The 14549-nt window shown below is 35.1% G+C and overlaps 1 protein-coding gene across 1 annotated transcript in view; it reads right to left on the reverse strand.

Moving 5' to 3' along the window:
- Positions 1–14230, reverse strand: part of LOC114157315 (zinc finger protein 638-like) — a 19995-nt gene extending 5765 nt beyond the window's left edge. The window contains exons 1-20 of the mRNA XM_028038202.1: positions 14095–14230; positions 11430–12836; positions 10268–10329; positions 9958–9996; positions 9635–9856; positions 8895–9088; positions 8611–8801; positions 7725–7807; positions 5455–6281; positions 4496–4609; positions 4370–4404; positions 3901–4053; positions 3212–3340; positions 2825–2863; positions 2611–2736; positions 2405–2531; positions 1556–1726; positions 1441–1472; positions 616–780; positions 396–530 (exon numbers count right to left, since the gene is read on the reverse strand). Of these exons, the coding sequence (XP_027894003.1) occupies positions 396–530; positions 616–780; positions 1441–1472; positions 1556–1726; positions 2405–2531; positions 2611–2736; positions 2825–2863; positions 3212–3340; positions 3901–4053; positions 4370–4404; positions 4496–4609; positions 5455–6281; positions 7725–7807; positions 8611–8801; positions 8895–9088; positions 9635–9856; positions 9958–9996; positions 10268–10329; positions 11430–12566 (3981 nt within the window). The 5' untranslated portion in view covers positions 12567–12836; positions 14095–14230. The remainder of the gene's footprint in view (positions 1–395; positions 531–615; positions 781–1440; positions 1473–1555; positions 1727–2404; positions 2532–2610; positions 2737–2824; positions 2864–3211; positions 3341–3900; positions 4054–4369; positions 4405–4495; positions 4610–5454; positions 6282–7724; positions 7808–8610; positions 8802–8894; positions 9089–9634; positions 9857–9957; positions 9997–10267; positions 10330–11429; positions 12837–14094) is intronic.
- Between the last annotated feature and the right edge of the window lie 319 nt (positions 14231–14549).

Below are 14549 nucleotides of genomic sequence, written 5' to 3' on the forward strand. Positions count from 1 at the left end.
AATTAGTAATATTGCCGTTTTTAGACCATTTTTAAGTGATATGACGACAACACATTCTCAAAGATCAGTAAACTTCAATTTTTCATTTTTTGGTAGAAAAAGAAACAGAAGAGAAAAACAATAAATCATCCAAATGGAAATTATTTTGTTTGTTTTAATTTATCCTGGAATTAATGTATTTACTGCTTATTGCAACAGGTGCCAGTCAAATAAATCAACTTGCATCGCTCCTCCTAAAAAATATCTAACTAATAAGAACTAATGAAAACTAGGAAACATGCTCTAAAAACTAACTGAATTAGACAAAAAGTCACAGAGAAATAAAAACTGTCATGAAAAACCCAGAACTATTATAATGCTGATAATTTCCCTCAGTGTTTGGGATAAACTCGTACCTCACTGAATCCGGGCTGCATGTCCTCCAACACCAGGTGAACACTGAGCCTGGAGCCTTTAACAAAAACTGGATTTATGATGTGATTTCCGACAAAATCACTGCATCCGTCCCAGCTGCTGAAAAACACAAAGGCCTGGAGCAGAGAGGGAGAAAACTGAAAAGTTACGACGCAGGGAGATTTTAAAATCTAATAAATAACTATAATGTGATGTTGTTACCCTCCTCTGCAGCGGTAAAACCACCACGTTGTAGAACAGAGTCTGCAGATTCTGTTTGGGGAAATGTTTCCACACTAGCTTAGCGACGTCCTGGTGGGTGTAGTTTCTCTCAGGCAAACCCGTTAGCATGACAGTGCAGAACTTTGAGGCCTGGCTGATGGTTTTCTACAGGTTGAAAAGGCACAAATAGAAAAATAAATGCCTAAAATATTCGGAGGGATTTAATAAATGTACATTTACATAAATAGAACGCTTTTAAATCCCTCCTCAGAGTGTTGGTTTGCTAGGTATCCACCAGCACTACATCTCAGACCACATTTCTGCTGCATGGAAAAATCAACATAGTTTTATATCTGAACACTGCAAAAACAAATTCTTACCAAGTATTTTTGGTTTAGTTTCTAGTGCAAACATCTTAGTACACTTAAAAAAAGACTAAACTAATTTATAAGTAGATTTTCAGCAAGATATAGTAGCTTGTTATAAGTCAATAATTCCTTAAAATTGAAGAAAAAGTACTAGTTCCATTGGCAGATTATTTCACTGATAACATGACATTTTTTCCATGTTACATATGAAATAATTTGCCAGTGGAATTTTTCATTATATTGAGGAATTATTGACTTAAAACTAGCTACTATATCTTGCTGGAAAGCTACTTATAAATTAGTTTAGTCTTTTTTTAAGTGTACTAAGATGTTTGCACTAGAAACAAGATAAAAACTGTTTGGTAAGATTTTGTATTCCTCTATAACTATAGACTCCACTTTACAAATAAGAATTATTTTGCTTCTTGATCAAAATTAGGCAGAAAAAATAAGTTACCTTTAAACCGTTCAGACTGACTGTCAGATAATCTACGAGACAAAAATGTAACGCAGTTACTTATTGTGAGCTATATCAAGCCTCCAAATGGTTTCCGTTTCTTTATATTTTTTACCTGGGATGTTGAACCAGGGACAGAAAGTGGGAAACACTAAAGGGCTGGTTGTCATGGTGATCCAGAACGGAGGAGTGCTGCCCTGAGGAACGCCATGTTTTATAGTTGGGACGACGGCGCCATCGACAGCTTCACTAACATCTGGCAAAGCTCTGCTTGGCACTGTTGGTGCTGCACAAATAAAAATGAAGGTCAATGCTTTACTTATGTTTATGTAGATTCTGAAGTCTGTCCATGACATGTTGAAACGCGTCTGCAGGAGCGTAGTAAAATGTCTCGGGATTTTGATATTGACCTGAATGGCAAATGGAGATTGGAATTACGAGCCAAAGTTTTGAAATCAGGGAACATTTCTCCAACAGGGTTTCTGGAAAACTCAAATGTAAGGCTTTTTAAGACCACTGTGAATTGAATTTAAGACTAAAACCTCAAAAAAGTAAAAAAAAAACATTTCCAGGCAAGTGGCGATGAATCTGCACTTATTCATGATTGTTCAAAAAAGTTAGTAAGCTAGCAAAGGTATGCTAACGGCTAGTTAGCGTAACCTCTGATGATGGTAGATAAATGGTTTTCATTTAACGGTAAGTTGTTTCTCCGTCATTAGCACATCTAGCTTTGAGTACATGAGGTTGACTGACAGCGCTAAGACCCTCCCCTTGGCTCTGATTGGTTGTTTTTGGTGCATTTCTTCAGACGGCCATAGCAGCTTAGGGAGGAGGTTAACAGATTATCCGGCTCAAACTGTCCCAATCCTAATCCCTCCATTCTTTGGTTCTGATGGCTCCACAAAAGGCCGTTGCTTTTAGGGCGGCAACATTTCAACATTTATGTCCTAAAATAGAAACTGACGTGGAGAAAGACTGTTGATTTGAGGTATTTTCATCCTGAAGACATGATGAGCTGGAGAGCGCTTCAGCAGGCTGTACCAAACTCCCAACATGTCCGCCTCTTGTCTGTTTTTAAATTCAACAAACACCTGAAACACACAAAGGAATAATTCAACTTCTTTCTACACACACCCTCACACACGTGTGTGAGACGCTGCAGTTCAGCACCTTGTTGAGAAGAGGCAGGTATCGTCTCACAGAGCCGAATTTTATCAGAGTTTCCCTCAGAGCGCCGGCTTCGCTCTGGGAGATGTTGTGGATGAAGATCAAACTTCCTCCATCGTCCTTCAGTTTCTGTTGACAAAGATGTGTTATTTTATTCTGCAATCACTTCTTCTGAAATAAAAATCTGTATCAAAGTCAGAAACAATGTGATACGTACCGAATGGGTCCTTTTGATCAGAAATGAATAAAAGCCAAACTGAAACAAACAGAGAAACAGAGTTAATGTTTTTCTTCAGATTCATTTGTACTGAGATTCTAAAAAAGTTATTCGGTTTCTGTAAAGAATTTAAACTCACTGATCTTGAGGAAAATCTCAGTAAATTTTATCTAAACTTGTTCAAAAATAAATAGTAACTATATAGCTTTTACTTACTTAAACAACTGTAATAACTTTTTAATCTTAAAATTTTTGCTGCCTGTTTGTTTTGCGTCAAATTATACCCTTCGCTCATTTACAAAATAACATACTCTTTTGCTTTTATACTGAATAAATTTGTGAATTCTCATATTTTGAAATGTAAAGACAAAATGTAAATATTCTTACTGGCGTCATGGAAACCATGTTGTGAACAACTCCGACTGACAGTTTAGATCCTTTGAAAACTATGTGGTTCTGGTGGAAATAAGCCACGATGTTTTGAACACTTTTCACAGACGGCATCAGGGCAAACGCCTATAAACAAAAATATTAAGGAGTCAATTTAATAATTATAGCATTCATACATTTTAACTGGACTTATATGGCAGAAGTGAAGACATTGATCAACCAAAATCACAGAAGTCTTGTCATAAAGATGGAAACATTTTAAAAATCACTTGTTGAATCAGGAGAAACCTTAAATTATACTCTTTCTTACAAATAACAAATGTACATTTACATATACAGAGTGCTTTTAAATCCCTCCTACGAGTGTTGGTTTGTTAGGTGTCCTCCAGCACCGGACCTCAGACCACATTTCTGCTGACTTCTTGTTCCTCACTGCATATATAAATATACAAATCTTCGCTTTTTGCGACTTTACTGGAAATTTTCCCTGAATTCTCGGCTGCTTTTCTTCATGTTTTTATTCATATTTCTCCATTCTGGTTCAGAAAATGCATAAAACAAATGAAAACTGCACAAACGGCCAAAGTTTCTAAGGCCTTACTGGGAGGGATTTTCAGGTTTTTATCTCCAGTGATGTCTTGGTTAAGAAGAGAAAACGGTAAATCTCTGATGTATCTGCTACCCACCATGCACTTTTCAGGAATAACGTAGATGTTGCTCCCCTTAAAGATGAAACCAAACGGGCGCAGCAGATCAGCAACGTCATCCTCTCTGTAGCAGCCGTCGAAATACCTGGGCAGGTTTGTTATGAGCAGCACCTTCGCATCGAGGCAAACCAGCTGAGAAAAATAGATTAGTAGAGAAATATTCACACAGATTTTACATGTTCCTGTTCAACTATAGATTAGGCTTTATGTGGAGCCAAAAGGTTGGGACATAATTTAGATTTACTCACAGTAAATGACAGAAACATGACAATAAAATGAGGTTATATTTGCATTATTGATCCTAAGACAAATTAAAAAGTGTATCAAGCTTACGATTAAAACTAAAAATGTATAGTTTGGGTCAGTTTAAAGCAAAGGTTTTAACTCTGGGAAGCGGATAAGATGTGTTTTTAGAGAATCGGTTCATAGCTGTTAAATAAAAACTCACCTTCGGAGACATAATGGTTCTCCTGCTTAAACAATCTGGAGAAGAGAGTCAAAACAAAGATTTACATACATCAGTTAAGATTAATCTACAGATTTTCTAACTTTTATTTTACTGATTTTTTTTTACCAATTTGTTTTTCACTCAGACATTTCACCAGGTTTTCTTTGAAGGTCGGGACGGCAGCTGAACGACTCGTTTTGGTAGCTGGAGTTCCTCCAGACGGATTACGTTGAGATACTGCTGCAGGATATATATCAAATTTACCGATTAATCAAATTTTCTGATCTTCAAGAGTTAATTTTTATAAAAATTACGATTTTTTTTTTTTTTAAACCAATGCATTTGATGTTTACCCACCCAAAAACTACCACAAACGTATTTTACAACTTTTATTTATTTTGACGTTGAATTCAGGTCAACTCCCAGTGGGAATTCTTGAAACAAAAGCCATTTCTAAAATCTATTTTCTGTTTGTAATTTGTGTTTTGAGGGACAAATAAAATCTTTTAAAATCAGAAATGAAATTTGGTATTAGAAAAAAAAAGATTTTATTTTTGAGCCATATTTCTTCTTGTTAAAGGGGAGGTTTTCCTCTCCACTGTCATCCATGCATGCTCTGTTTGGGGGATTAAAGTTAACGAGTCAACGCAGACAACCGTCTGTGTTCGTTGTGAATCCTGCAAGTTAATGACTCGATGCAATCAGCTGCGTTTCCTTATAACAAAAAACATTTTAAACTACTCTGAATAATAATCTGAACTTGATTGTATTGTCTGATAACTGAGATCAAGTTAGAATGGATACAAGAAGAGATTGAATTTTTTTTTCTCTGCCTCGAGACAACATGTTGTGAACTGGCTCTATAAAAATAAAATGAATTGTATTACAATAAAGAAAAAAACAATATTTTATGAAGTTGGCAAATAAACCATGATGTGTCTTTATTAGCAGACCCCATGATGAGCCAAAACCAACAAATTTACAGAAAAACAAACAAAAATCACTGTGACTTTTATAGGATTCACATACCAGAAAGGAAAAATACCATCAGGTGTTCTTTGATCGGTTTATGTTGTTAAATTTACCTTTTTTCTTTGTTTTTCTCTTCTTTCTTTTCTGCCGTTTCTTGAAATCAGGTGAACTTCCTGTTTCCAAAGCGTCAGCCTCAGTCCTCTGACGTGAGGAGGAAATCTGATTTTCACTCTGACTCTGTGACGATGAACCAACTGAAGGCATTGGAGCTTTGAGGAGATTCTGTTCAGTCTGAGGCGGATCAGCTGGTCCTGGTGTAAAAACGGAGCAGCTTGATGCGCAACTCTCTGCTGGTTTACTGGATGAATTCCTCTGTAGTTTGACTGTAGTTGTAGTTTTAACCTCCACACAATCTGCTGATCTTATTTCCAGATGTTTCAGAGCTTCAGCATCTTCAAACTCTTTGGTCTGAAGAGTTTCCAGGTTTTCCATCTCCATAAGATCTTCATTTTCTTTCATTTCTTCTTTGCTCACATCTTCCTGTAGATGTTCTACTCTAATTTTAGGTTTTTGTCTCGTTTCTTCTGTAGTTCTCTCTTCCAGTCCCTTCAGAGATTGTTTAAACTCTTTTTGTGGTTTTTTGGAGTCACTACCAGCCACTTTCTTCTTTGTAAACATCAACTTTGTAGCTCCTAGACGCTTTGAAACTTGTTTTTTCACCTCAAATTTAACAGTTCCTACTTTTAGAGATCTGACAAACGGCCGGTTTAGGATAATTCTTGCTTTGGAAACCAAAGCTTTTGCTTTTGAAATGCGTCTGCTTGTTGTCATCCTTCTTTTTGGTAAAGATGCATTATTTCTAGTTGAATGTAGAGCCAGATCAGTGCTGGACACAGGTTTGGTTGGTCGTCTTCTGAAGACTTTTGGATCCACAGATAATCTGAGAAGAAAAGAAAATGAGCTGAAGGTAGAAAAGACTTACTGTTTGAATGTGTCCATTCTAAAATTGCTCTAAAAAAGATAAACTTTCCTTGATTGCAGTAATGCCCGCTTATAATTGTTTGTTGCTTTGAATAATATTTAAACATTTCTCACTAATCTGTTAAGCAGTTGCTGTGCAACTAACCATGTGGAAGCAAAACTCCACCCCAGAAAAAAAAAAAACAATGTAAAAATTCCCCCAAAGTGGGCAGAGCCAAAATACTGAGGGGCGTGGCCACCTGTGATGATGCACTGTTGGCAACTTAAAAACTTTGTCACTATACTTAGTGACTTTTCAGACCCCTCCATCAACATTTTTTAAGCAATCAAAGAACTCAAAATACGTTCATATTTCTGCAATAACTGACAATTTTTAAATTTCTTGTAATTTTCCTTTTTTTGCACAAATATTCACTCACATTTTGTATATTTTTAAATCACCTAGAATCAAAATCTAAAAAAGAAAATGTATAGAAAATGATCCCACTGAGTTGAATATTTCTTTGAATCTGGGTCTATTGCTAATAAGTTCAATATTTTTTTCCTTTTGTTGTAAATTTGTCATAACTGTACAGTAACTTACTTTTTTCCCCAGTTACTTCGCTCCAGGTATACCTGAATTTCTCCACTGAGGGAGAGTAAATTATATTTCTATTCCATCATATTCTTCCCCCCCTTTTAAATAAGATTTGATTAATATTTAATACTAATATGCGCTATATGTGTTTTGCTAGATAAACAGAAAGCAGATTCAAAGTGCAACTTACCCCTTGTGAAAGCTTAACTCTGCCCCCCAAAGAATTTTGAAAAGTCCCAAAAGTGGGCGGAGCAAAATACTGAGTGGTGTGGCCAAGTAACTATTGTTACTATATTTAGCAACTTTTTAGGCTCCTCTATTGACTTTTTCTTTTAATAAAAGCAATAGAAAAACCTGAAACTTAAGTTGTTTATGTTATTTGGACAATTTTTAAATTTCTGGTAAACAGTATTTTGCTTTTTTTTTTTGCACAAATATTCACTCTTATTTTAAAATCCTCACCTAAAATCAAAATACTAAAAATTGCAGTTGCACATTTCTTTAATCAGGGTCTGCTATTGCTAATAGCATTAATGTTTTTTCTTGTGTTTGCCATAAAGTCATCTAATTCTTTTTTTTCTTACTTTGCTGCTAGTATCCCTCAATTTCAGACAGTACATGATATTTCTATTTTACTTTAATGAAAAATCAATTTTTCCTCTTAAGACTAGACACTTAGAAAAATTACAATTCACTGTTGCAAAGTCATTTTCTGCTTCCTTTTAGTAGGAAAACTTTTTCTAGAAAGTATATTCTATAAAAATAAACATTAAATTTTAACATACTGATGTAAAAATGTAGGTGTGAATAAAATTAAATACAAACTGCTTCTCCTTTTCTTTAACCACAGTGGCTGATGTTCCTTGAATATCGAGGCTCTTCATCCTTTTCTCTTTTGGTGCATCGTCCTGGTTTTTAAAACAAACACAGATTAAAGAAATTTAAGAGCAAAAAGACCAAAACTAAAATAACCTTAAATAATGATGACCAGGTTGTAAAAAACATGTCTGGGCTTTAAAAACAGATCTGCTAAAATACACAATAACATTACATTTACTTTTATTTATATGCATTAGTCCAGATAATTTATAACACAGAAAACACCTGAAAAGCAGAATGTTTTTGATGATTACATAATCTTTGGAGCAAAAATTTAATTAGAGCAAAACAATTTAAGGAAACTACACAGAACTTTTTAACAAAATACTTCTATCTGATAGCTGTGAAAATGTGCAGAACTTTAGTTTCTAGAAGTAAATTGTTAAAAATTAACTGAAGTACAAATTTCTCTCTACTTGGTTCTTTGGCTGTCAATTGTTTTACAAAATCAGAATTAATAAACTTTATTGTCTGTATAATGTGTAAAATAAAATCAGTACAATAACTAAAAAAGTATGAACAAGTTAATTACTACAATAATTTTTCCATCTATCTCTAAATGTTTTATATCTGCAGTAGAATAAAACTGTGAATTTATATAATTGTTTATCCATTTCGTCTTTTTTTTTTTTCAGTATGGTGTACGCATTTATTTTTTTGTTTTTTTCTTACTTTTGTATGGAAAAGTTAAAAAATGGCCAAAAAAAATAATTAAAAAATATTATTACTGTTATTATTGTAAGATGTAGCATTTTCACATTCAGAAAATTGGAGACAAGACTAAAACAATTTATTTGAATAAATTGAGTTTAAAATGCATCTTAGCGCTAACCTGAGGCTTTCTGGACAAACCAGGTTCACTGATCTGAAGGTCAGATTTCACTTTGGAAAAATTTGAATCCAATTTCTTTTTTGATGAATGAGAAGAAGAGGATTTCAGTTTCCTGAGTTCAGCCAAGATGATGGGAACCAGAGTTCTGACCACAGATTTAAGTTGCGATTTCTTCATAAGCGACTGGACAGCTGCAGGAGAGAAAACGTTTGTTTCAGAGGCTCATCATTGTGGCGGATCTCTTTTCAAAATTATACAGACAGAAGCCGTTCTGCTACTCCAACCTGATGTTCTCAGCAGCTTTTTGGTCAGCTGCTCTACTCTGCTCGACCTCAGCCGTTTACTGGATGACCTTGTTGGTCTCTTGCGTCTCTGGTCGGATGAAGACTTTTTCTTCTTGCTCCTCCCGGATGAAGATCGCCTCCGATGGCTCCTCGAATCCGAGCGGTCACGCCACGTCGAAGGTGGTGAGAGAGATCTGCAGGAAACCAAAATAAGGTTGAAGACTTTAAAAACTGTAAATTATCAGCAGTTTTTCTGACATCAAGAAAGCTTTTAAATGGATGCATTATGCAAAATTCACATTTTGTGCTTCCGTTTGGGTTTCTACTGCTTCTAAAAACAGCAGCACTTTTAAAAAAATTCACTTTTCAGCATAAGTTCATGTTTTTTTTGCTGTCTGGAAAATGAGCCCTTTCAAAAACTTCTGGAATCTAACAAATGAGCAGGCACTGCCCCGTAACCTAGCAACAGATGCCAGGCCCAGACTCATCACCTAGCAACCCAAACGGAACTCATGGCCAGCAGCAACTTATTTGTATTTAAAGTGACAGAGGCCCTAGAACAGAACAGACCAGACGGAAATCTCATTTCCTAAGAATTATTTTGCGCAAAAAATTTAATGAACATAAATAGAGCATAGAAGTATCCTAATGTCTTCAAGGAAGCATAATAAGTCATCTTTAAATTTCCCCTAAAGATTTTCCAGTATTACCGATGAGAATTTTGCTCGCATCTCACCGACCTGTGAGTGTTTGGATCCTCCCACTCCTCTGGTTTGCTTCTATTCATCAAAGCACCGCGGAAATGAGGACCTGGAGAGCAGGAACTGCTCCTGGATCTGTAACATTTATTCTCCAGTCTGTATGAACTGATGGATCTGGATCTGGACCGGCTCTCAGACCCAACTCTGTGATCGTAACGCTGGAATGCCTGAGCAGAGGTGGAGGGGTCTTTATAAGGAAAACTACAAAAATAAAATAAAATAAAAACATCATTTAATTGGTAGAAAATAACCTAAAAATATACTTTTTAAAAATGGAGACTAAGGATTTTTATTTGACTTACCTCTCAAACAGCGGTACTCTACAATCCCAGTTTGGGTATCTGTAGGAAAACAGAAAAATTGAAAAAAATCCAAATTTTTTAACAGATTCTCTTCAATAAAAAGTCAGAATTAGTTTTTTCTCTTGGTAGGGCAAAACGTTAAAAAAAGAAAAGGAAAAAAAAAAGAATGTTGTATTAGGAATTTCTACTGTAGCAACAGCAAAAATCTCTTAAAAATCCTAAAATATTCTTGATGACTCAACAAAAAGATAAACATCCATAAATCACAGAGAACAAATATTAAACTGAGCTTTTAAAAAAAGTCACTGACGTTTTGCGGAAGAGAATGCAGGCCTCGATATGAAAGCTGATATTCTGGTGGATGATCCACTCCTGGCAGGAAGAGCAGCAAATGTTACAGGAAACTCATCAAAAAAAAAACATTTTAATCAGTGCAGCCAGAAGGAGCATCGTTTCTTTATAAAGGTTGCTCATTTTGAACATTTAACCAATTTCTTCTGGTTCTTTTTTTTTTTCCTTTTCTCATTTTCAACATATTTAAGTTTTATGCCAACAAACAGACATAAGCCAGCATGTCTGTTGTATCTAAATAATTCTTCAGGACACCAATGACATAAAAACGTGTGATTTATGTCATTAAATTCCACATACTAACTACACTTAATTATAGTTTTGAATTCGATATTTATTGACGTCTTTATGAAACCAAAACTGGAAAAAATTGTATGAAAATTTGTTTTAAAATTTGACAGTTTTGGGTTGCATTAATTGGAATTTATTTTCATTAGAATAAATTTTTACGATAAATGATAGAATAATATTTATGGTTATGGTTTCCTTTAACAAGAAATTGTGGGGAGGAACCCTACTATTTTTCCGTTTAATTTTTGTGAAACTTTTGTTATAAGTTTCTACAAAACATTAAATTTAAATATTTCTACATGAAATGGCAGTTATTTATACTATTTTAACAAAAACCTTGTTGTGCTATAATTAGGGCTGCAACTAATAATTATTTAAGTATTAATCGATTATTCTGATAAGTTGACACATTCTTCAGATTTTCATTTAAAATTCAACATTAGAAATACAACAAATAATTAAATATTTTTTTAATAAAAAAATAAACACTTTGTTTAGTGAATTTGAACTGGATGAATTTAAAAATGCCATTTACATTTCGATGTCAATGTAAAAGCATGGACATCGAAATGTGTTCTTATCTTAAATGCAAATTTAATCTATTTTGTAGTTTATGCTGAATTACTGCTCTGAATACATTTTTTTCCAACAAATTCTCTTTTTTTAACTGTATACCTGAGTTAATTAATAAATTACTAAATTGATTATTTCAATATTTGATTAATCATTTCAGCATTAGCTAAAGTAAAAGTGAATTCTACAACTGAAAAGGTTTTAACTTTAACTTTTAGTTAACTTGTCAATGGAGGGATCAGAAGAAAAGTACACACCTTAAAATTAACGCACACGGTGCTGCAGAGAGAACAGGTGTGTGGGAACGACCTTGGTTTGGCAGCAGTGTAATCCTCCATCATGGCTTGTGGAGGCAGACCATTGAAACCAGTTGGATCAGGTAGGAACGCTCTGCCTGAAGGCTGCAGCAGCCACTGGGTGGAAGCTGCCTCAGGCAGACACGTTGGCCTCATGGATGGAGGAGAAGCTGGATTTAAATCAGAGTAACTTTGTGTCTTCTCGTACTTCTGGTTTGATTTTTGATTCTTCTTCGTTTCAACAGCAATTATAACTTGTCCGTTAGCTTTACTCTCATTTTTGCACATGTCATTAATGGCCTGGCCAGGTTCTTCGTCTTTAGGTATTGAAATAAATTGCTTAATTTCAGCAATTTGTTTCATTTCAGGTGTTGAACTCCAGTTGGATTTTGGTTCAGATCCTTCAGAGTTGGCAGAACTTCTACCGGTTTCTTGCATCACCAGAGGAAACAAGGAGAGAATGGACTGTAAACTACGACTTGGTTGGGTCTGCAGGTTATTCGAATTATTGGGTGGATGGTCCACAAAGGTCCTGACTGAGCTAGAACTGGTGGAAGAGCTTTTCTGAACATGTGAATCCCAGTTTTTCACCTCTGCTGAGCTCCTCCTTTTACTGGTTTCTTCCAAAACTCCATCAAATCCAAAATTTTGATCGACTCTGTGAATCTGTTCACCTTCTGAACAACTAAAATGGTCAAATCCAGTTGTGCTTGTGACACGTGGAAAGTTTGAACCATCAGTTATTTTCTTTTTCTTCATAATGCAGATTTGCTCCAAGATGGCAGGCAGATTTGTTACAGTGACCTGGTCTTCAGGGTAGGAGAGAAGACTTTCCAAATCTTCTTTTTCAAGCCCAAACCGTTGGAGGATCTTAGTGGCCAGTTCCAGAATATTCTCTGGGCTATCGGGGAAAGGATAGGGTTGCTCTGTCCCAGCTTTGTCATTGTTGTCTTGTTTCCTGCTGACATCGACTCTAATATCACTTATACTTTTAGTTTCATCTGTAAAATGTGATGAATTCATTGTGGAAGAACCAGATTCATCCATATCAAAGTCTGAAGGTCCTTGAGAAGAAGAGCAATTTGAAGAAGAAAGCATCTTTTTTGATGTTTTAGAAACAAGTGTTTCTACTTTTAAAGATTTCAAATCTGTGCTTCCCAGTGTGGATGTTATAAATATCAGAAAAGGAATGAAGGCTGATGGTTAGAGAAGTGAAAACATTATTGTGTCATAGCTTGGCGTTGTTACAATGTTTGGTGTTAAACTGATAGCCTTGCTATCCACAGCACAGTTGTGCAAAGCTACCAGATACAACAGGAAACAAATGACCAAATCTTCCTTGTACCAAATGCTCCAGCAGCCACGGCGCTAAAAGGGTAAAGAAAGATGTTAAATGGAGGTTTCTGTTCCTCAGGATGTCAGAATATGCAACAAACTATCTAAAATGCCCTTTATGTACTAGTAGTGAAGTGATGCACAAAAAGTATAAGTTATAGAAAATAGATCCAGAAAATGCTAAATTTATATAAATCATAACCATTTAATTTAACTTTTTATCATTCTTCAAATAGTTATTGCTCTGTAAATGAACAGACATAAGAGCTATAAGAAACTGCTTCAATTATGAAACTGAATAATGTTAAAGATTTTTCTACCAAGAAAATTAAAATCTGTAAACTTGCAACAATTTGTTGGTTTAACCACATTTCATCATAAGAACTATTTAGCAGATTATATAATTTGTTATTTGCACCACCTCACTGATTGCATTATGTTTATAGAACAAGAAAAAAATTATTTCTGCAATAAGTGTTGGCTAATTATTTAATTACCATACAATCAGGCGCCCCATGTTTGGCAACACTTGTTTTGTGTGCAAGTAATCTATAAAATTACCAGTTTGCTTTTCGAGTTGCCCAAACAAATTAGCTTGCTAGCTTTTTGTTTACATTCAGTTTCTACCCGATAGCAATAACAAAACTAAATGCAATCAAAAACAACCATTAATCATCATAAATGATGTATGTGAGAATGTGGCTGTTCTTATTATTATTTTTTGCCAGTTGTTTGTTGATTCTTGCGTTGTGTGAATTGTGAGACAGTTATTTTTTGTTTTTGGGCATGTGCACCGACTGATGGCACCCTTTGAATTTCGTTGTCCTTGTGACAATGACAATAAAGATTTATCTTATCTTATCTAATCAACAGTTGCGTGTGTGTGTGTGTGTGTGTGTGAAATGTCCAAAGATTAAAAAGTAAAAGTTTATAGGTTAGCATAAATCACAACTACACGTTAACTTGACGACCACAATGGTAACTTAAAAAAAAAACAATGGTAACTAAATTATGCTAATGAGATATCTGTCATTTAAACAAAAATTATGAAGCTATGACTACAATCTTAATTAAGGTGGATTAACAATGTTAAAAGTTAGAGCATATGAGCATACTGGGATAGAGAAAACATTATAAAACAGCATTTTAACTGTAGACTAACGTTAGCGCGGGGGTAAAATCCGTTTGTTAGCCATTATGCTAACGAGACAACAACTAAGCAAACGGCGATGGAATTTTAAACTAAACTGTTTCAGTACACGTTTATTTTTCATAATTAATTCCTACATACCTTTAGTTGGCTTTCTTTCAGCTTACTTATACAAAATTAACCAGTTTGTCACTTTTTTTTTTTTTTTTTTTTTTAAACATAAATTATCAACTGTTAGTAGATGAGCCAGCTTAGAAATGGCGACCCTATTTAGCCATATCCGGTTCAGGTGCTGAATTTCAAAATAAGAGCGTAACTGTTTTACAATTTGGATGTTCGAGCGTTTACAGGAGTGTCAAACTCCAGACCTCGAGGGCCGCTGTCCTGCAACTTTTAAATGTGCCCCTGCTGCACCACACCTGAATAGAATAATTAGGTCATTAGCAAGGCTGGGAGAACTGATCTACACAAGGAGGAGGTAATTAAGCCATTTCATTCCAGCGTTTTGTACCTGTGGCGCATCTAAAAACTGCAGGACAGCGGCCCTTGAGGACTGGAGTTTGACACCTGTGCGTTAGGAGAACCAGTGATCCAAA

Source organism: Xiphophorus couchianus, chromosome 14, assembly GCF_001444195.1.
Source record: "Xiphophorus couchianus chromosome 14, X_couchianus-1.0, whole genome shotgun sequence".
Taxonomy (NCBI): domain Eukaryota; kingdom Metazoa; phylum Chordata; class Actinopteri; order Cyprinodontiformes; family Poeciliidae; genus Xiphophorus; species Xiphophorus couchianus.